Source organism: Chrysoperla carnea, chromosome X, assembly GCF_905475395.1.
Source record: "Chrysoperla carnea chromosome X, inChrCarn1.1, whole genome shotgun sequence".
Classification (NCBI taxonomy): domain Eukaryota; kingdom Metazoa; phylum Arthropoda; class Insecta; order Neuroptera; family Chrysopidae; genus Chrysoperla; species Chrysoperla carnea.
This window is the reverse complement of record NC_058342.1, coordinates 21,012,190-21,034,948: the sequence shown is the minus strand read 5'-3', so window position 1 is coordinate 21,034,948 and position 22,759 is coordinate 21,012,190. Positions and strand designations below refer to the sequence as shown.

Below are 22,759 nucleotides of genomic sequence, written 5' to 3'. Positions count from 1 at the left end.
AACAAGAAAATATATTTTTTTTTTTTCTAAATATATTACACAATTTTTTTAAATTAATTTACAACATAATTTACCTAAATTTATTACAATAAAACCTCGATAAGTTGAGGATTTAGGGCTAAAGTTTAAATTAAAGCTTTAGTTTGTAAATATTATGTAGTTTATGTTACATGTTATCGAGGTTCTACTGTAATTATTAACTACTATGATTAATCATCATCATCTGGCTGTATAGTCATGGTTTGTTGAGGTATTTGATTATCAGCTTTCATTCCTAATGAGTCGTAGATTTCTTTTAATATTAATAAAATTGTGTCTTCGGATTCCCTGTAATTAAAAGATTTATTTATTTATTAAAATGTATTGAAATTAATTATTTTTAGTACAAAATGGTCCACGAAAAATTAAATGGTTTAAAGTTATAAATTGAATTCTAGTTGGATATCTTTTACGGAAACCTTGAATGAACAGAATTGTAATTTGTGCAACATACCAATTTATCCAAAACCTTATTACCCAGGGAATCACAATTTGATATTTAAATATTAATTTATAATTAACGTAAAAATTGTACATTTACATCTGAGTTAAGAGTTTCATAATCATCAGCAGTTTATAATCATCATTAAATTGGTTTTCAGCCAATCGACCTATGTTCCTCCTTCGAAGACATCTCCAGGACACGAGAAAAAATTCTTGGCGATATTATTGATTAATTAAAAGATTAAAAAACCAATACGATTCTCAAAAATTGATTTCGTTATATGTACTCGCAGGGCGTCAGGTTAAGAATGTTTGGGCCCGAAACCTTAGATCCATCAATCCTGGAATAAATCCCTACGGAAAAGCTGTGGTTGCGTTCTGCGTGGCATCTCGCCTCGATAGACACTTATAGCTTCATCTGCTTAAAATTGAATTTCTTACCCGGAGACGTCTCGCTTTCGTGTGACAGGTTGTTCTCAGGGAGAGTACAGTGAACCCCTTGGTCTAGGTACTTGGAACCCATTTGTCATATCCCTCTGTATTATTATTATCACTTTAAATTTATACCATTTTAGTTTTAGAAGGGCCCCCTATATTTCAAGTATATACTTACCAATAACATACATGGCTTTGTAACGCAAACAAATACTCATTAAAGAACTCAACCGGTGCTTCTTGTAAAACATGATCAATCCTTCGCCCCCCATTCAACATTCCTAGATCGATATTCTCCTTATGATGTGCATTATTTCCATCATTATCACTGTTATCAATCACATTTTCATTCTCATTCTCAGGTATCGCTGTCGCCTCAAGATTATACTGACTTAATTTATTCGACGACGACGATTTAAGTACCGGAGCTGTTGGCGCAAAGAACGAATTCCATGTATTTCGTAACGAATACATAAATTTCTGTTTTAAATCGGTCCCAACTCGCAACATCGTTTCTTTTAATTCCAAATGCATCCGTTTACGTCCTTTATGATGTGGTATCAAAACGGGTTGTAACTTAGAAGCCGCCGGATTGACTAAGGATTCAATTCGATACGCAACCGGGTCGTATGGATGAAAAATATGGAAGAATTTTTGACATGTTGGAAATTTAAAATCGACACCCAAAGTATCAATTCCTCGAATTGTAATAAACATAGATATTGGTGATCCTAGCGCAAAGAATGCGAGTGGCTCGAAATTTAGACGGGGATAATTTAATTCCGGTAATTGTACTTTGGTGTTATTATTCGATTCTCCGTTGGTTTGATTCGATAGGATATCGAAAATGATCAGCGTACCAAGACTATGTCCAGCTAAGGATACTCCCCCATTAAAACCTCGATTCCTTGACATGAATAATTTATGTAGCCGATTCATTTCATCTCCTACGCATGAAATAATCGTTTGGGAGTAAATAGGGGACGTATAACAGAGAGCATCCAAGATTGTATCATTCGTGAAGTCTCGAAGTAACGGAATACTTTCTAAAGATATATTTTTCATTTTTTGATCGATACCCGTTTCTTCATCCGAATGTAATTTATCATGCCAACTAATCGGTAAAATTTCAATTCGAGATACACTTCCATTCTCGTACGATGTCTTATAATGAGATTTAATTAATTGGGATAAAATTTGTCGAAAATCATTAACGACTTGAACTAACGATCGAAATTTAAGATCACATCGTGATCCAACGCCATGTACCATAAATATTAAGTGATCTATATTATCATCTTCCCCTACTTCGTCTATGTCAAAAATATCATCGAAAGCACCTCTTTTTACGACCCGGGGTCGCGTGTACGATACGTCTGCATTATTTACGTTACCCGTGTCAATTTCAATATCGTTTATTAAATTTATATTCGCCGTAATCGCTTGATTCGCTTGTTGAGATGGATCAACGTTGATTTGTTTAATAAAATGAACTAAAATATCAGGGCCGTGGAATATAACAACTTCCCCATTAAGTAAATTAACCGTATGATGCCATTCATTTGCCTGATATGCTTTTTTGTATTCGGTTTCGAGTTGGTCACCGATATCTTCGGTGTATGGGATGAAGCGGCCATCTATGTTACCTTTGTAGAACCATGAACAACGCCTCACTTCTGAGACGGCTTCTTTCCAATAAACACTTGTGCGGGTGCGTTCTTTTATGTTTACGTCATAACGACCACCATTTGTTTGAATTATGTGTGTGGAAGAGCCATCTATAAAAAGGACAGACTGATCAGTAAAAAAAAGCCTATTGGGATTGTCAATTTTTTAGTTAAATTTAACTTATCCCTAAAGATGCAAACTCATGTTGACGCTTGATTTGACAAGTTTTTAATGTTGATATCTCAAGATATACATATTAAAAGTTATTTAGTATTCCCACAATATCAGTGCAAAAAATAATTCGTATAGTGCAAATAAAAAAAGTTAGGCGTAAAATAATGTGCTCTGTTATGCAATGAAATAATAATATAGGATTAAATGTCAATTCTGAAAATAAATAGATAAATTATGTTATGCTCTTCACGATGTGACGCTGCCATTTTTTCCCAGATGGCAGTACTGAGCACGTGACCCAATTTGACGGTCAATTTTATAGATTTTGGGAACACTTCTACATTTTCTTTAAGGGCAGCGAATTATTAACATCAAAAATCAAAAATTTAACCCAAAATTAGCGGAATTTTAAAAAAATTTAAAATCGCATACCATTTCGCTAAATTATTCAAAAATTCAATTTTTTATAAGTACTTGATGGCGTCATCAAAAACAAAAAACAAAAACTTTTCTGTCACAAAGTCAAATTGTACTCGATTTTCATGAACCAAATTTGCAATCCTCCTAGCTTTGGTTAATATTTTTTCAATTTAGGAATTAAATTTGACATATCCCTTATGAATTTTGAGAACACTATTACCTTTTTTTAAGTACGCTAATTCAATATTATGTGAATCCTTTTTGGAAAATGCGTCCCATGTAATTTTTCCATCAGTATCTGTTTTATAAAACCAATGATATGTAATTGGTATGAATTCTCTATTATTAATATCCTCCTAGAACAGAAAACAGACAAGTTGAAATGATCGAATTTTGCACTTTGGAAAGGGAAATCGGATTGTGGTACAAGACGAGATATTTCTATTTATAAAATGTAGTATTATTATAGACTTTCGTATGTAAATCGCTATTGCAGCCCATAAGTTTTGTATTGAACACAGAGTTGTCAGTCTATATTTAATATAGGTCTCTGGAATTTCAGTCTTATCTTATTTTATCACTTATATAGTTATATATCTTGTAATCTTTTTCAGGCGCTATAAAAATATTTTCTACAAAAATTTGCGCTCATTTTCAACTTTATTTTAGATTTAACGCTAATTTCGGAAAAATTTTAAAAAACCTTAAAACCTCATTTTTCTCACACGAATTTTTCAAAATATATTTTCTTTGGTGTTATTTCAAAGAAGAAAAAAACTTTAGAAACTCTTAGAGTTTATAAAGAAGTATTATTTCAAACTATATACTTTATATATTATATAAAAAAGTTAATTGTTTAAATATCTTCTTGTATCTTGCATTTAAAAGCGTTTTCCTTAAGTTTAAGAGGTATTGTAGTAGAAAATTAAACTTACAGTTGATGCCGTTATATCACTAGTTAATAAATTACTTTGATTTGATAACATTTTTAATAATTATAATAAAATTTAATACATTCATTAACAAAAATATCACAGTAATTAAATAATAAAAATTATAAATGATATTGAAAAGTTCTCATCTAATCATTCAATCACAAACTTTTATTTCTTTAATCTTACGTTTATTTTTATTCATCTCTTATTATTACTAATTAATAATCAATTTTAATATTTTGTGTTATTATCAATTCTAATAAAATACTAATACATTTCAAAAATAAAATATTTATAAATATTTTAAATAAATCTTATCTATTTTATTATTTATATTTCTAATTTTAAATAAAAATTCATAGTTTGTGTGTTGGTAAAAGAAGGTTAGGATTTTGAAGATTGTTATGTCATATTTTATAATAGCATAATAACACGCCACATGACCTCTATATATAAGAACCTGTTTATAAATTGCATCATTTCGAATTTTTACGTAAACTATTTTCGTGAATTCAATTTAAAGTGACTTAAACAAGTATCTCTTTCATTTTTACGCGATTTTTTTGGATTATAAGTCTATCGTGTAAAAAGATACTTAGATTCATATCTTCATTCCTTAACATTGAAGTAAAAAAACAAGCTATTTCCAAGGTTAATCAGACATGAAACCATTTACACAAATAAATAATTTTTATAAAACAAAGTCCAATTTCAAGAGTTAGTGATGCATTCTATTGATTAGAAAATAGTACGAACGGGTACCAATTTGGAAAATATGGTATAATGCAATGACGTAATTAGAATTCCGATCTAGGAGGGGATCTAAAAACTTCATAATTTGTTTTGCTTTACCTGTTTATAGCTTAACGAAGGTACGGTTATTAATAATATTAAACAACAAGGCGGGTATTGCAGCAATCTACAATCTGGAGGTGTACACATAGACTTCCAGATCACCTGTGTCCTCCTGGAGTTTTTTTTATCTAGTTGAAAGATGCTGTTATAAGTAAATGAAACAAGATTCTTTCGAGATTGGAAGCAACGTAGGAGTCCATAGTTTTTGTAACGGAATTGCTCCCAGAACAAATGACTGCTAAGTGTCGAGCCCAAATATTCTATACCAGACTCCCAATAGGCTTTTACAGGTGCAAATAGCAGTAATGGTTATATCTTCAAATTATGAAGACGCTAATTAAGGGATCCGGTTGAGAGCATCAAAATTATTTAGCTGTGACTAGGCGTAGATTAGAACCCTATGATAGGGTTAAGCGGAAGGAACACTTGAGATAACTGATCCAGTATAATTCAGTATCCAAATCAGTCTTAATGTGTGTTTTCAGTGCTGATAATGCTTCTCAAAGGCAAATTTTAGATTAGTTTTTGAAGAATAAAATGACGCGACCGTGCAATCTCTCTTAAACGGTTTTCTCACTCTTTAAATTCCACTGTTTACGTATTATTAATTTGCTATACATTATATTATTGTTTATCTCGTAAACAATTTTTGTTTTTCTATTTATTCCGTCAAAAAATAAATTTAAATCAATTAATTAATTAATCTTTTAACCTCAATGACGTGTTCAAAATCTATAAAAATGAAACAGTTAATTTGATCTGATTTCAATTTATAAAACGACATCACAGATAACCCCAAAATGTAAAGATTTCATAAACTTTAATATTAAACCCAACACCTCTAAGCTATATACTACGTTATAATCTTATATATTGAGGTAAAAAAGGAAGAGAAAAAGAAGGTTATGTCATTAATAACCAAAACAAACGTCACATTCATGTCATGTCAACCGTTTTATAAATATATTTTAATTTCCCAAAATAAGTTTTTTTGATTTTATACATAATTAATTATGTATAAATATTATATATTAATTGATAGTTAATAATGTTTTATTTAAATACAATATTGTATTTTTTTTTAATTAGTCTATTCATTAATTTTAGTACAAGTTTATTAGATTTTAATAATAATAATAAACATTTGAATACTAAATCAAAATTACAGATTGGTATTAAACATCGCGTTCAAAATTGTACACAAAAAACAAAAAAAGGTGATTTTTTATGTGTTTATTACACGGTATGCATTTATTTTATTATTTATTTAAATTACAGGGTGTAAGAGAAAATGGGATCTTGCATTTTGAGTTACTCAGCCAACGTACATCGTACGTCTTCGGGTTTTTTCGGGCTACCATATATAAATTATACTACATAGTACATATAACAGACAAAACGTCTATTGTTTGAAACTGACTATAATCAGACGGACACAGCACACTATACAGCACTTTTAAGGAGTAAATTCCTCTCGTGCGTCGGAGATGACACACACAATTGATTGTTACTATTCTAGCCGATCAAATCTATGCGCACGTCCCTATATTCAGGGCTGACATTTGGTGGAGGTACTTAATAAAGTTCAAGGAGGGAGGTAGGGAGGGAGACTCTTGGCATGTTAATCTGACGCGATCGAGTTACTTCTCAAATCCTCTTCCCATTGGGCTCTCCTACTATTAAATACAATTTCTTAATATACAATTTTATTTCGAGTATCGTGGTATTTATTTCCATGACTATGATTTTGCTACTTCTGTATTTAGGAATTATTTTTTATGTAATTTCAGGGATATCTTGATAATGGTACAATATTTGATAGCAGTTTACGATCGATAAATAATGAAAATGTCCCATTAACCTTCGCACTGGGATCTGGACAAGTTATTAAAGGATGGGATCAAGGACTTATTGGGTAAATATCTAGCTTAAGATTTTAGTGCACCAACTACCTTAACAATTCTATGACATCAATAGAACCACTTTTTTTTAATCAAATAATGCATAGGATCATTTTATTTTGTAATCAATAATTTTATTATCAAGTAAATTTGATCAACGATCAATATGACGCCATTTCCCCCTACGATGTTTATTTGATCTTTGAACTTTTTTCTACAAAATATTTTTAAATTTTACATGAATTTTGTACTTTGTAATATTTGTACTGAGGGATTTTAAATGATTGATAATTATGAAATAAACAGTATTCTACTTTCGATGTTATTCGAATTTTACTATTTTCAAAAATGAATTATTGCTGCCCCCTTCTCGATAGGGTAGGATTTTTTAACACTATTAATTGCAAACAGAAAACCTATTAACTTCTTTTTATTAACTTTACAAATTGAAATCGAGATATCTCAGATGCCTTAAGAATCGAAAATTAGCTTGGAACGAATAATTATGTGTCTAGAAATAAACTGAGTAATTTCCCAAGCGGAAATCTTTGCTCTATTGAGATGTCGATAAATTTGTAATACAAAAAGATCAATGAGACACGTATTATAATTAAATAACATTCCGAGCCGCCAAGACTTAAAGATTCTGCTGGAATTTTGTCCTCTATCCTTCTTCACGGCACTTAACCGCTTGAAATACAGTCTGATCTAGGTTTCTGCCGCGATGGAAATCGAGGCAACGGACTTGCAGTATAGGAAAGGTCATTCCAAATGCTTTTCATACAGTCTTTGAGTTCGTCAGCAAGATGCAAACATTTCAAACTAAAGTTTAGCTACAACGATATCAGCTTTATTGGGATTTACTTCACAATCAGCTTTTATTAATCACTCTGTACTTATTCATTTGTATATTTTATTTTGCAGCATGTGTGAAGGGGAAAAACGTAAATTGATAATACCATCTGAATTAGCGTATGGGTCAGTTGGAGTTCCATCAAAAATACCACCAGATGCTACATTAATATTTGATGTACATTTAGATAAAATTGAAAGGCGAAAAAAATCTTAATTCTATCTTATTTTTAAACAAATTTTATTTATTGATCATTCCAAAATCATTGCTTTTAATTTTTTGTTACTGAACATACATTTTTTATTTAATTTCGACGTTTTTACTGCCTCAAATCAGGGGAAAATAAAATCTAATTTGGATTTTAATAATTGTTTAAAATATATATTTTTTGAATTCAAATTGATTTTAAGGTGCTAAATAAAATGTGATTTAAATCTAAGGTTTCTTTTGTTTAATATCTCAGAACCCCTTACTTCCTTATTCTTAAAGTATGCTTACACCAGTAGATAATAAAGTAACAGCGCATGCTACACACGAGGAACACAAAGTGACAACGAACTTTGGAAGGAACACAAAGCGACAAAAAATATGCCTCTTTGCCGCATGCTACAAGTTGACTGTTGTTGCGTGTCGATTACGTCATCTCTCGACATGATTCAACGTATCGAACAGTGTGGTACCGACAGTCAACGGATCATTTAGTGGATGAACAGAAAAACTACGCCTTTGATTGACGATTACCATAAGTTGAAACAATTATTGGGTAAATATAATTATTGTAGGGTGATGTAGGTAAAAAAATCAAGAATTTGCGATTAGTATTTCAAGCGATGGATAGTTATTAACCGCAGCCAAATATCTCAATGTCACGGGAGGTGTTATTGCTTCCCAAAAGTTGATATCATATTTTTTTAATCATATTGGCAGATTTTCATAAGTACTGAAAATCTTCTTTACTCATCCGTGTGAAATTTCTGTTTTTAATGACATGATGTACCAAACTGAAGTTACCTAACAACAGCGCTTGAAACTAGAATTTCCGATCAAAGTCATACACACAGGTGAATGTCCTCTATTGCCCTTGACACTTTTTGCTAAATATATTTTCTGTTTTCTTTCGATTAAATGCATTAATAACATAACATTTTTTCCATAACATTTTTTAAGATGCATTTCCTTTGAAATCTTACGATTTTCGAAAAAAATATTAGTTTTTATATGAGGATCAACTTTCTAATTTAAAGTGGTATTCTATCTTTTACCTTTCAGGATCTAAATTTGACTATTAAAGCAACTTGAAGAATCATGTCCAATCTGATGTCAGAAGATGATGTCTCCCATCAAATTCTGCAACTTTTTTTAAAGATATTTTTTGATTGGTTAACTACAAAACGAACTGTTAGCCATAATAGATTAAAATGGTCTACCCTGTATAAATAAAATCAAAAATGAACATTATTATGACAACCAAACAACCTATGGACTAGAAATGACGGATAATTAGTTCTCTTCTTAAACAAATAGACTCTAAGTACGGGTTACAAATCATGTTAACTTCTAAACTGAATATCAGTGCGTCAAAATCAGTGCCACAGATGCATCATAATACCTAAAAATATTGCCTGTGTTTTGACGATCCAAGCACTTGGTACAGAAACAAATACAGACTTTTCGAAAAAAAATAGATTATCGATAACATTAATATGTCTCTCTGGAAAAAACGGAATAAAGAATTAAAAAAATGATAAGTAAGACAGAATTTTTTATGAACAAATATATTTAAAATATTGATATAAAACTATCCCAATAAAATACGAATGAATTTGATCAAACTATATGAAATTTTGCGTCCAAAATCTGAGTGAAAAAACTTCAATTCAAATTCAAAAACAATATTCAATATTCAAATATTAATATTCAAAAATCAAATATCAATATTCAAATTATGTGGTCAGAGGATACTTATTCTTGATTGCTTTGCATTTTTTAAATGTATTTTTTTTAATTTTTTATTTGTTTTTTTTGCTTATTCCACTTTCTTAGCACCACGTGATTTCCAAGCCGTTATCAAATTCCACGCAAAGTACAATGAGAATAAATGGACTTGTATTGCTAATAGTATAAAAGCATACCAAAGCATTCCATATGGATAGCCCTGCAAAAAAAAATCAAATTATAATTTCAGTTTCACCTCTTTAAATTGTAGACTTGTCTATAAAAGCGCAAGAAGTAATTTATTAAAGAGGTCTATAAATCAAAATATAGAATGTCTTACAACTTGAATTAGCCGTAAAAATAAAATTTCTGTACAGGGTGATGATCGAATTTTGAAGTACCATAATTTGAAATTTTTCTTATCGAAAAATATAGAAATATGTATTTGCGTCATATTCCGATAAAAATTGAACCCAAAACTCGGAGATATAAACATTTCGAGATATCGATGAAAAATCAAGTTTTCAGAATATTTATTTATTTATTTTTTTTTATTTATCATTTTCCCTTACTATTTACATGACAATTTATTTTCCCAAAATTATGTGATACTTCCAGATCGATGACCAGATTCTAATGCTTTTTTATTCGATTGACTTCTTCTGTTACAAATTTAGTACAGAAATAGAGGAAAAATCCACATACTTCAATGTCAATCTTCACGAAATTGAGACACATTTATAAATATAAAATCGAAGCTGTAAATTGGAAAACAGTAAGTGGAATCAGTCATGCCATGGTACTTGTATGCCCCGTTTTGGTTTTTGACAACATTATTCCTATGGCAGTGTAATAAGAATGCTTTTTTGTTGACCTCGTGATTCGAAATTCGATAAAATTATAAATGTTTGCGATGTCTTACCTGCCAGAAAACAATTTCATCCCAATCTTCTCCAAATAAATATTCGTAGGAATCTGGTAAATAATAGATGAATGCGTACAATAATGGGCAAATACCAAATAACAAAATGCAAATCACATATCGTTGCATAAATTTAATACGATTTTTCCTAATTGCGGCCAAACCCAAAAATGATACTAATAAACTGATACACCAAATATATTCCCACCAAAGAGGCTATAAAAAAAATGTATATCATTATTTATCGTCGAAATTTTATTATGAAATTAATGCCATACTATCGAAGTTTAAAAAAAGAAATTGTGTGCATCAGTTCCGACGAACAACTGGAGTTTACTCCTTAAATGTTGTGTAGCGTGCTGTCAGTTTCAAACAATAGACACTTTGTCTGCTATACGTACTATGTGTGCTGTGTCCTTACTAAAACGTGAAAGGTGCATCCGATAGATTGCGCACAAAAACGTAACGAAATCATTCGATCACTATATTTTACTACTCATTTTTTTTTTCAAACCGGGCACCTTGAAAATCGATTGTTAAGGAGTAAACTCCAATTATCTGTCTTCATTTGCATTAATTGTTCAAAGTACATAAAATATTGTACTAAAAGGCCTTAAGGCATAGTCTCATAATATCCAATGGAAAAGACGTTTGTCAGATCATTTTAAACAAAGATGGAGTACGTCCTAAGCACAGAAATCAAAGGAGATCTTTTAAAAAACAAACTTCTATATATATTCTATCGAGCAATAACCTTTAATAATTCAGCAGATTTTAGCCCACGCTGAGGAATTTCATATTACAAAAAGTTAACCCATTCGGTTTTTCAACGCGATACTCAGAGCCGTCTTGGTAGGCGCATACCATACCATGCATTATAGACAAAGGAGCGCCAATTAGATTTACGAAGACCAGTTTTAAAAGCATTACGATATAAGTGGCGAGGCCTAACCACAGTAGTAATTTTTTTAAATCTAGTTGGAACGGAACCCCTTTCTGTCTAGAGTCCCTGTTCATTTACCTAGAATGTTTTTCATTTTTAATTATTAATTATGCAGGCTAAACATTTTTTGTCAATAGAATTTTTTAAATTTCGTCTATGTTGGGCTGTTAACAGAAATTTTCCCCCTTTTCATATTGACATTATACACAAATTTCTAGGTCTTATAGAACTCCAGCTAGATTACTTTTTTGGTGGGCTTGAATGAAAAAAGGCGTAAAAATTAGATTCCAAATCAGCAATATATTTCGTAAAATGATTAAATTAAATCTTCGATAATTTGGGCGTAGAATTACTAAAAATTACCTGAGGTATTTCTAATTCTTCTATTTCCAATATAAATATATCCAAACGATCCAGAATATCAGCCGATAATTTTGCTAGCATAGCAAAAAATAGTAAATAATGAAAAAATATACAATATTTAAGTCTTGATTTATTAAGGGCACTACAAAAAATGAAATAAAAATTTAAAAGTAAACTAAAAATTTTGAGGCTATGTTTGAGATGAAAATTACCTAATTTGATATTGTTGAGCAATACGTTGACGATGTGCAAAATCAGTACCGTCCGTACCAAGAGCCATAGGCCCTCTTCTTGATGCCATGATTTCTTATTTAGCTAATTCTATTTATCTAATCCTAGAAATTTTGGCACAGAATTCTTGGTCACTTAACATGTTATTACTATACATATAGACAGCTACACGTTACCTTACAACACATCATGATTATACACATGTCTGTGTACACATGTATAATATGAAATTATCTACAGTCAAAATCAGCTATTGTGACATCGCTTGCACCACAAACCGGTTATTTGTTATTACGACCTGTGAGTGCACAATGAGAAAAGACCCCGCAATATCAGATAAGAAAATCACCTCTAAGAAACTGTTTCTAACTCACTCTAAAATGGTCTTTGAATCATACTGATCAATAGCTCTCACGGCCACAAAAGTTTTTAACTAGTATAGTTTTCGAGCTACGGACGATCAAAGTTACATTTTTATTATATTTATAGTACCTATATGACTTGGAAAATGGCTTTCTGTAAAATTTTTTCAAAAGGCTGCCAAAATATTCTTCAGATCGCTTTGATCGAAAGCTCTCAATGTCACAAAATTTTTAAACAGTAGTTTTTGAACTACGGGCTATATAACTATAATGTATGTGTAGCTTTGATTGCCTGTAACTCGAAAACTACCCGTTACGAATAACTATCCCGGCGCAATGAGAAGGTGACTAAATTCTTGTACGCAAATACAAATGATAAATAAATAAGTTAAGATTGACTAATTATAAAAACAAAAATTCGATGAGTTGAAAAAAATACAGTCTGTGCTTAGTGCTCGTATGACCGAACTGGGCAAGACGCTTGGCATGAATCCACGAGGTCCGGGTTCGATTCCTGGTGCGGGTGTATTTTTTTCAATTTTTGATTTTTTTCAATTTTAAAACTGTTCTACATTAACATAAAATCTATTTAAATGATAAGGTATGACCTCTCTTGAACGCACGTGAATATAGCAGCAAAGTTAATGTGGACGAAGAAGTTTTGTGATAACATCCAAAGCTCTTTTCGAATTTTTCCCATGAGAATGATAGTTGTTGATGTTCTAGTAACCAAAGTAACTCTTAGGGACATTTTTCTCAGAAGATAATTATTCGTAATAACAGATGAAATGTTATTAGTTTATATTGTTTATTATGATCATACTTGTAGGTCTCTTCCTTCAATGTCGTTATAAAATGTTTCAGCTATATATATTAACACATAGGTGCACATGTATGTGATATTAGCTATATATTCCACCTCCTGTCTCCTGAATTTCAGGGTTACCCTTCCTAAAAATAATACATTATGTAATTAAGGTTTACTAATTTACAGTTTTTTTAAATTGACATATGGGAATTTCTATGTCGTCATTGGAATACATCAATGAAAAATTTGTCTATAGGGAATTTTAATTAATAAAAATGAAAAACTAGTGTGAAATTCTCAATTGACCTCTGTATACAAGTATCGTAGAATTGTATTTCTAGATGCTTTGGAACCTTAGTTAAATATTTTCCTGCTAGGATTGCTACCTCTTCAGAATTGACCGGGAGACTCTAGAAATCGTGTTTCTCCCAAGTTCCGATAACAACATAAATCCTCCAGAGTTCAGTAAATACAAAGGTTTTTGGATTATTTATTTCACATTCAGGCTAATTTCACAGTTCGAGTAGATTTTATTTTAAAGTTTTTGAAGGATATTTATTTAAATTTTTAATTATGGAAAAAATGGATTTACAAAACATCAAAAATATCGCACAGTCTTATCATTGTGCCCACTGTTTTTCCAAAATAAAATTCGCTGAATTTTTCAGTTGAATAATTCAAAAAACAAACACATTAAATACTTAAAAAGAAATTAATACTTTGAAAGAAAGCAATAATTTGCTAAAATTGATTTGAAAGTGGAATGAAAATTTTACAAATAACATAGTTACGAAACTAATAAAATTTCCTGACTTTTCTCTTTTTTACAGAATTCCCTGACTTTTCGAATAAAATTTGAATTCCCTGACATTTCCAAGTTTTCTAGAAATGCTTCCGCCATGATTATGATTCGGTCGGTATAATTCGGATATAATTAGATTAATTTCTGTACCTCCCGACTTTATCATTTATTTCCCACTTTCCTTCCCGGAAGTTTTAGGTAGCAACGCTAGTTTATCTTAATGAGTCCGGTGATAATTAATGCAAACTAGCATATTCTTATGATTCAATAATCTCTTTGTCCTTCTGTTTCAATCTTCGACTTTAATTTTCGAGCAATGGTACAATAATCTAGATCCTGGAATAAGAATTAAAAACAGGATGAAAGTTGATGAAAAAGGGGACATCAAAATAAAAAAAATAAAAACATTATTTGATTAAAAATATTTATTTATTTTTCATTTATTTTATAACTAAATTTGATTTTGTTCGAAAATATAAATTTAATTACTCTTTTTTCTTTATTAAAAAATTTATTTAGATTGTTCATTAATTAATTATTTATTTATTTGATCACTATTTATAAAATCACGTCACTCAAAATAAAAATATCTAAAATAATAATATAATTAATTAATATTTTAATAATTAATAATATAATATAATATATATAATATGTATAAAAATAATATTCAATTTACATAATACATGAATATGAATAATTTGAATATGTATATATAAAAATATGTTGTGTTTTTTGAGCGCGTTCGTCAAACTATAATCATGTATTATATTTTATTCAAGTACACATTTTTTTTTAATAATAAAACAAAGGATTTTTTATGAATTCATTCGTTCAATATTATTTCACTTAAAAAAAAAAGCAAAATTATTAACAAATTAGCTTGGAAAATTAATATACAGATTGTAAATTAAATTATTTTATATAGAAATAGGGGATTTTATCAAGGCCGGATTCCAAAAGTATAAAATTTTCTCAACATTTTTCTTCATGCCTAAGATCAAATTCACATATACGTAAAAATATTTTGACCTTTCGGTTAATTTACCGCCAAGGCCATGGCCCATCTAGCCCAATATGTAAATCCAGGCCTAGACATTACACTTAGGGATGGTAGGGAACTTATCTTTGATTAGAATCAAAGTCTTTGTTTACAATTGATTATCGAAAGATTTTCCAATAAACCTTATGAAAATACATTTGAATCATACATTTTTTAATTATTAATCATAATCAAAGACTTTAATTACAATAATAGTGATTACCGAAAGATTTTTCAATAAACTCTATGAAATTACGATTGAATCATATTTTTAAATTATAAATTTTCACATATAAGATGTTCTATTTTCGATGTTATTTTCGAATGTGCTTTTGGTGTTTTGTACTAGAATTTCCTGTATTTCGGTTAACGAAAATGACGGTTTGGAAATCGAATAATCTCTCGTAAAGCAGATGTTATTGATCGCCTAGATCTTGCGATTTAACACCTGTTAACTTTTTTCTTTGGAGTTATTTGAAGACAAAGATATAATTTCTTACTTTATATGCTAAATACTTCCTATACAGTTTGGTTTGGTAACCATCTCGTTACCCATTTAAAATTTATGAGGTAAAAAGAGTTTTTATGGACGTACTTATGTATAAAACAAAGAAGGAGTCTTCAGATAATGTATTGTGTTTGATGCGTAGTCATATCATTTGATATGTAGTTATATATTTGTATACATGAACACATCAGGTCAGTCTCATCACTTGTACATCACTTAAAGTTGTAGGCATACGATAAAGTGCGCATCACACACAGTACATTGTCTGAAGACTATTTTTTCGTCTTACACATACAAACGTCCATAAAAACTCTTCTTACTTTATATATTTTAAATGGCTAACGAGATGGTTGCCAAACTGTATAATAATTTCTATATAAAAATAATTTTATTCATAATGTGTATAAATTGTAAATATATCAAAGGGTTCAGACATATCGAAAAATAACCCACAAGAACCTTTTTCAACCGTGGGTTTTGTTTATATTCTGAATTACATAAAACGGCGAACTAGAGTCTATTCAATTTCTATACGTCTGATAAATTGGGTTCTTTAAAATATGCTCACTTTAAAACGCGTTATGGGTTAAAAAATTTGGACAAATTGTTGAATTCGCGTACTGTGTACAACATATACAAAATTAAATAGAAGTGATTAAACTCCGTTTCGAATCATATTTGAATATCAAATATGACATATAAAATTTTTTTAAGTTGATTATTACATTTAATTTCAAGTCACAATTCACAAGACACTTAATTTTCATTAATGATTCAAAAATCATTACTCATATGACGAATTACAGATAAAGCATCCCTTACATGGTCAAAAAACGTTAACTAAAGCAAGTCGTTTCATCTGATTTTTATCATGAACACAAATATTTTATTTAACAAATTTAAGTTTATTTTCATGTGTTTCAATTTATCACTTTTGTTTACAAAAACCAGTACGTTCAGATGAGCGTTTAGTTAACGCGCGTAGATGGTACGTTTAAAAAACAGTAAATTCGATAAAAATAATACAGTAGATCCTATATTCGTTTCTTACCAAATAAACAAAATTAATAATTCGGAAATTAATGCTACAAAATTACAAAAATTGTTTAAAATTAAATTCAAAATATCCGTCGAGGTACGAAAGGTAGTGCTTTAGCATAATCCTTCATTAAAAAAAGGATACAATAATTAAAACACGATAGGTCTACGGGAAATCTAGCAACACTGACTACATCCTCATGTTTTACATTAACTCGCGTTAACATTTGGACACTTAAAATAAAATCTCGTCTAGTAATAAACACGCGTTCAACGATTATCATGTGAACGCACCCTTAAGATTGCATTGAGACCACCGATCGATTAGTTAGCAATCAAGTTGTATTTTTCTGAAGTTTGAAATGATTCAAACTAGTTTTAAGTGATTTGTTTAAGCCTGTACAAAAAGTATTTACTTTGCTCGTAAATAATAACAAAGCTCAATGATCTGAAAGCATCCATTTAGGATTGCCACCTTTCCAGATTTGATTTCAGAAATCATGTACTTTCGCACGACTCCTGATGTAAAAATTAATTTTAGGTGACAACAATACACCCATTATGAAAATGTAATAACGACTTTCTTTAAATAAATTTTTGTGACCATGTAAGCGCTGCCATCTTAAAACATTTCGCCTATTCTTAAATTAATTTTCATATGAAATATGTATAAATATAAATATTTAAAAAAAAAAGGAGGGATCAAGGGGAAGAAAATGGAATGTTATTTAAGTAAATTACAAAAAAAAATTAATATTATTAATATTTTATATACGAAAAATGGAATGTGGATTAATTATTTGGAAAACTATACATTTTTTTTATTTAGTAGTAGTTGGGACATTCCATCCTTATTTTATTATTTACTATCATTTTTCTTTTTACTATTGGCTATATATTCTAATTGTCTAGTAAGTTGTCTAGTAAACATCATCTTTTGTTTTTTTGATATTAAAATAAATATCTTATTCTCTGTCTTTTTATTAGGAATGTATGATGTTTATCTTTGTTTAAGTGCATAACTATGATTCATGAATTAATTCATTTGATTTAATCAGAGATGGGCATTATTCAACTAATTTTTTATTCGAAGAAACAATAGTTTGCGTAATTTTTAATTTTCAAGTCCGATATATCGATGAAGAAGCAAAACCTCAAAATTCAATTCTATGGACTCTAATTTATCCGCAAATAAATAAACCATTCGACCATTTTTCAAATGACGAACGATTTATTCAGATAAATTCACGAAAAATGATTCTCTTTTCGTTCTAACACATTAAAATATTTTCAGTAAATATTTTTCGAGAAAACTTAATAAGGTATTCCATTTGATAAATTAAGTCGTCATTCAGAAAATCTTTGGTTATTTTTATTCGAATTAATTTTGCCCATCTCTGGATTTAATTCACCCCAATGAGTCATTTAACATTTTAGTCGTAGTAAATTCAAATTTCGATCAAAAGAATCGAAGGAATATTTTTAGTAACGCGGGTTATTTTGATAAAGCAATCTCATATCTCAGAAAATTTAGGTTTATATGAGAGAGAGAGATACATATATTCTCCTGCAAATTTATCTTTCCTGAGAACCGATATTTCGTCTGAGATAAGAGGGCTAAAAAAATTTTAGCTTTGAAATACAAATCTTGAAATATTCGGTAATTACCAGTTTTATCGGCCAATAAATATTAAAAAAACTCACTGTTTTTTTACTGTCTGAAGTAAATTTTCCCCTTAATACAAAATGGTAAATCAATTTAATGATTAATTCTTGAATCGAAGTTATTCAATTTAACAAAACGAATTGAAAATTATTCAAAAAAAACAAAACAAAACAATAACAAAAATGATGAATACAAAAAAAAAGAATGGCTGCGTTTAGCGGATAAAATAGCTCATAAACTTTGACTGAATTATCGGCCACGGTAGACATTTTTAGGAAGCACATATTGATTTTTTTATATTTTGCTTTTTACACTTGGATTTTAATCGGACAATTGACGCAATAGAATATTGGGCTATTGAGTTAATTGTCTATGGTTTAATAACCTTCCTTGTAGATTGTCAATTACTAACTAAATATCAATCGATATCGATTGAGATACGTCATCTCATACCCTTGGTACATGGACCATTCAATCAAATTTTTTGAATTAGAAAAGAATCAGTCGAAACGAATATTCTGTTAAAATCTGCTGATCTACAAGAGGCAGGCTTTTTAATGTAATTTAGCAGCCGCCATTTTGTTAATAAACGCTTTTATCTACAAAACGTAGCCATTATAACAAAAAAAATAATATGTAATGAATATCTATTATCCAAAAAAAATACTAATTTTACTTAATAATATTTACGTGTTATGTGTCATACAGGTTGTATTTGTTAGAACTGTATATACATTTTTCACATATTTGTAGTATACTACAGCAAACAATGAATTCCACGATACTCGAAATAAAATTGTATATTAAGAAATTCTATTTAAAAAAATATAATTAAAATACATACAACAGACTTACATTTCGCTAAATATCGATATTTCGATTGCAACGCAATCATCGTCAGTAGTTAAATTTATTCATATAACACATTACAAACATTATTTTGTTTAACTTTGTAAATAATGTATGTAACGTGTTATATGAATAAATTAACATACTGACGATGATTGCGTTGCAATCGAAATGTCAATATTTAGCGAAATGTGCATCTGTTGTATGTTTTTTAATTATATTTTTTAAATAGAATTTAAATTTATTTCGAGTATCGTGGTATTTATTTCAATAACTATGCCTCAACTTAAAATCAACATTCATTCTTAAATAGTAAGATATTCTTACACATTATGTGTGATCAATATATACAGTTCTAAAAGATACCACCTGTATATTATACAGGGTGTTATTTTTTATATAATATTTACATTTTGAATTAATTCTTGTTTTTTTTTTGTTTATTTTAAAATGAAAAAGGTGGGATTGTTCTTCATTGTAAATATAATTAATTTTTTTGATGTAAACATAGTTGAAGATCCAAGCAAATCATCAAATTCCATTTTATACACATATTGAGATACACTTAAGTCGCACATATATCGATTTTAATCGCTTGTTTCGGTAGTAAAAAAACAGTTTCTATTAATTTTGGATCTACAAAACTCGGAATAGCTTCTAAGGGTTAAAATAAAGTCCATTTTGCATTTGGGAAACTTCTTTGATTTTGTATTGAAATCTACGGAGAACCAAATACTGGATATTTCAAGATCCCATTCGTTTTAAATCTTTTTTCAAGATTGCGATCGAATTTTTCGTATAGACTTTTTCATTATTATAACAAAAATTCCCGACAAACTATCATAATTTGAAATTCATCAATTCGAAAAATATAGAAGAAATGTTTATTTGCATCATTTTCTGATAAAAAAAAACTTCCAAAGGTAAAACGACCCCAAAAATGGATGCTTGCGGGCAATAAAATTGCGACACTTTGCCGTACATCAGCTATATTTAGTGGAATTAAAACGAACATTAAATAATTTATGTTTTTCAACTACCAAATATATCTGATATATAGGTTGGGTTGCAATTTTATTGCCCGCTAGAATACGTTCCAAGATATCGAAGAAGAAGTAGGTCTTCAGAATTCAATTCTATGGAGAATATTTTTTTATCATTTTCCCTGAGCGATAGTAAAATTCCCTGAACTTTCTAGTTTCTCAAAATTCTTTGACATGTAGTTTCGTTTACAGATTGTTTGCCATTCTGAAAAGAAAACTGCAGAATCCAGTTGATGCCAACGACGATAATGAATGAACATTGAGAGTATGTTCTGGACATTGATTCATTCGAAAACTTCAAGTTGTATCGTTTCTGTTTATTTACTACCAAAGGCACTAAACGAAGTATCGTCTGTTTTCAATTTTGAATACGAAAAAACCTTGTACGATTATTCTATCGTGTTCAATGTCTAGAATATATTTTAAAAGCTTTATCTAAAATCAGCAACAGTCGGTCGATTGTCCTGAAAAATCGTTAAGGCGTACATTGAAACATATTCGGCAAATGTTGTTGAAAAAAATGGCAGTGAGATGACAGAAAAATGACGATACTATTGCGGTTATTTAGAAACAATTGAAATCGATATGTGTACAAGTAGCTTGAATTGATCACGATTACAACTAATTATTAAATAAATATAAATTAATTATTGATGATTTAATATACAAACGTAGACACGTAGACGAAACGTAGACTAGTTGTAAACACACATTTACACATTTACAAAAAATACATTTTTTTTTTTTGAAAATAATGCATTTAAGTGTCAAAATGTCGATGATTTTTTGTTACATGGAATGTAAAATGATTGAGTTATTGAAAATATTCTGTCCAAAAAATCGATATGTAATAAGATAACGTAGTTACATAAACCCCTTCAAAAAGACACCATTGTTTACATGGCAGACATTTAATTATTTTATAAGTTTTTATTTCAGAAAAGAGTGACTTTTTTAAGGCGAAAATTAAAATTAGTTCTAGGGAAGAGCACCCCACGAACTTCATGGCATTACATAGCGAGTTTATTTCAAAGGAATATTTTCGATAACCTTTTTTTAATGTTCGAATTATATTTATTTACGATGATTTACTTCAACACATAAATTACAGTAAAACTTCGATAGATCAAGATGTATGCAACTTGAACCAGCAGTCAATTAATTAAACTAAAACCTAAAATTTGGCCTCTGTTATTCGAATTTCTTATCATCTAATAACTTGAAATAAATACCTTATTTTAGTTGCCTGTAAGAATCCACAACCTTTTGTAACTCGAATGAGTATATTTTCAAGGAAAAAGCGTCTTTGTTACCTCTCCTTTTCGCAAACACAACCTTTTTTTATCATAAAAGTTTGGTATCTATAAATCGCATTTCCTTATCGAAGTTTTACTGTAATCATAGACTTCAACAAATAAGTTTTTTTTAAATCTAATTTATAAATAATAATACGGGGGGTTCAAATTTTTTTTTAAAAACTTTTTTAAACAATAAAATAAAACAATTTGAATTCATTGAATACGTTAAAACAATACATATTGCAAGGGTGCGTTCACATGTACATGATGGCATTAAAAAGCGTGATGTGAATTCACCCTTAACTAATATAAAAATAAAAAATTACTCAATTAAAAAAAATTATTCAAAATGAATCCAATATTCTAAATATTTGTCACTTTGTTGTGTGCCTCCAAAGTGGGCGTAGAATTTTACACTCCTAGATAAAACTTCGGGGCTTTTACCACCCTAACTGAAAATACATATAGACAGCGTTTATTAGACAATGTATGCCTGCGTGACCCGGGCACCCGTAAACCATAAAATTAATTGTCGGATAATTAAAATAATTGCGTATGGATGTCGAAAACCATTTGCAAAACTATTGCAAGTCCATTTGTTGTCGATAAATAATTACGATTTTCTTAGCGGTCAACGCGTAATAATTTTATCAATAAATTGTATTCTTGTAGTAGTCTGCGTAACTGCGTTTTTGATTACCGAATTGCCCAGTCACTCTTGTATTATGGAAGGAGAGCAAAAGAGCGCAAAAGAAAATCGAGCCTAAAAAATCGAAAAGCACCCGGATGTTCTTAATTATTTATCGACAACGAATGGATGTGAAATGGACACAAATAATTTTGAAAAAGGGTTTTGGAATGCGGCGTCCATGCGCATATAATTTAATTATTGAAACAATAAAGTTTTTTGTTGGCGGTTGCCCGGATCACGGAGGCCCAATGTAGGCATTTTTGGAGGGAAAATAACCCTAATAAAAGTTGTTCTATTGAAAGTGAAATATCTAACATTGATTTTGAATTTCACTTTTGGCGTTAATTTTAGAGTCAACTCATACTAACTTTTCTATTCTTGACAATCTAGAGACTCAGTATTTTTTAACATTTTCTCTGACCTATATTAAAATTTCCTATTTTTTCTAGAATTTCAAAACTCCATGACATTTCCAGGTCTATTGCCACACCTGTGTAATATTCTGCAAAATCGGTTTTTAAAGTTTTATGTATA

General features: G+C 29.6%; 3 protein-coding genes across 3 annotated transcripts; 1 reads left to right on the top strand and 2 right to left on the bottom strand.

Annotated features, from left to right (window-relative positions):
* Positions 1–48: 48 nt before the first annotated feature.
* LOC123302205 (phospholipase DDHD2) lies at positions 49–4,261 on the bottom strand. The gene is made up of 4 exons (XM_044885044.1): positions 4,116–4,261; positions 3,401–3,536; positions 1,097–2,696; positions 49–327 (listed from the first exon to the last, which is right to left on the bottom strand). The coding sequence occupies exons 1-4, from the start codon at positions 4,164–4,166 to the stop codon at positions 210–212; spliced, it is 1,905 nt and encodes a 634-aa protein (XP_044740979.1). The 5' UTR covers positions 4,167–4,261; the 3' UTR covers positions 49–209.
* Positions 4,262–4,777: 516 nt separating this feature from the next.
* On the top strand, positions 4,778–8,057 carry LOC123302998 (peptidyl-prolyl cis-trans isomerase FKBP2-like). Its single transcript, XM_044886093.1, has 4 exons — positions 4,778–4,832; positions 6,083–6,213; positions 6,761–6,885; positions 7,796–8,057. The coding sequence occupies exons 1-4, from the start codon at positions 4,778–4,780 to the stop codon at positions 7,938–7,940; spliced, it is 456 nt and encodes a 151-aa protein (XP_044742028.1). The 3' UTR covers positions 7,941–8,057.
* Positions 8,058–9,706: 1,649 nt separating this feature from the next.
* LOC123302226 (protein jagunal) lies at positions 9,707–12,328 on the bottom strand. The gene is made up of 4 exons (XM_044885069.1): positions 12,100–12,328; positions 11,888–12,029; positions 10,582–10,797; positions 9,707–9,879 (listed from the first exon to the last, which is right to left on the bottom strand). The coding sequence occupies exons 1-4, from the start codon at positions 12,186–12,188 to the stop codon at positions 9,751–9,753; spliced, it is 576 nt and encodes a 191-aa protein (XP_044741004.1). The 5' UTR covers positions 12,189–12,328; the 3' UTR covers positions 9,707–9,750.
* Positions 12,329–22,759: the final 10,431 nt, after the last annotated feature.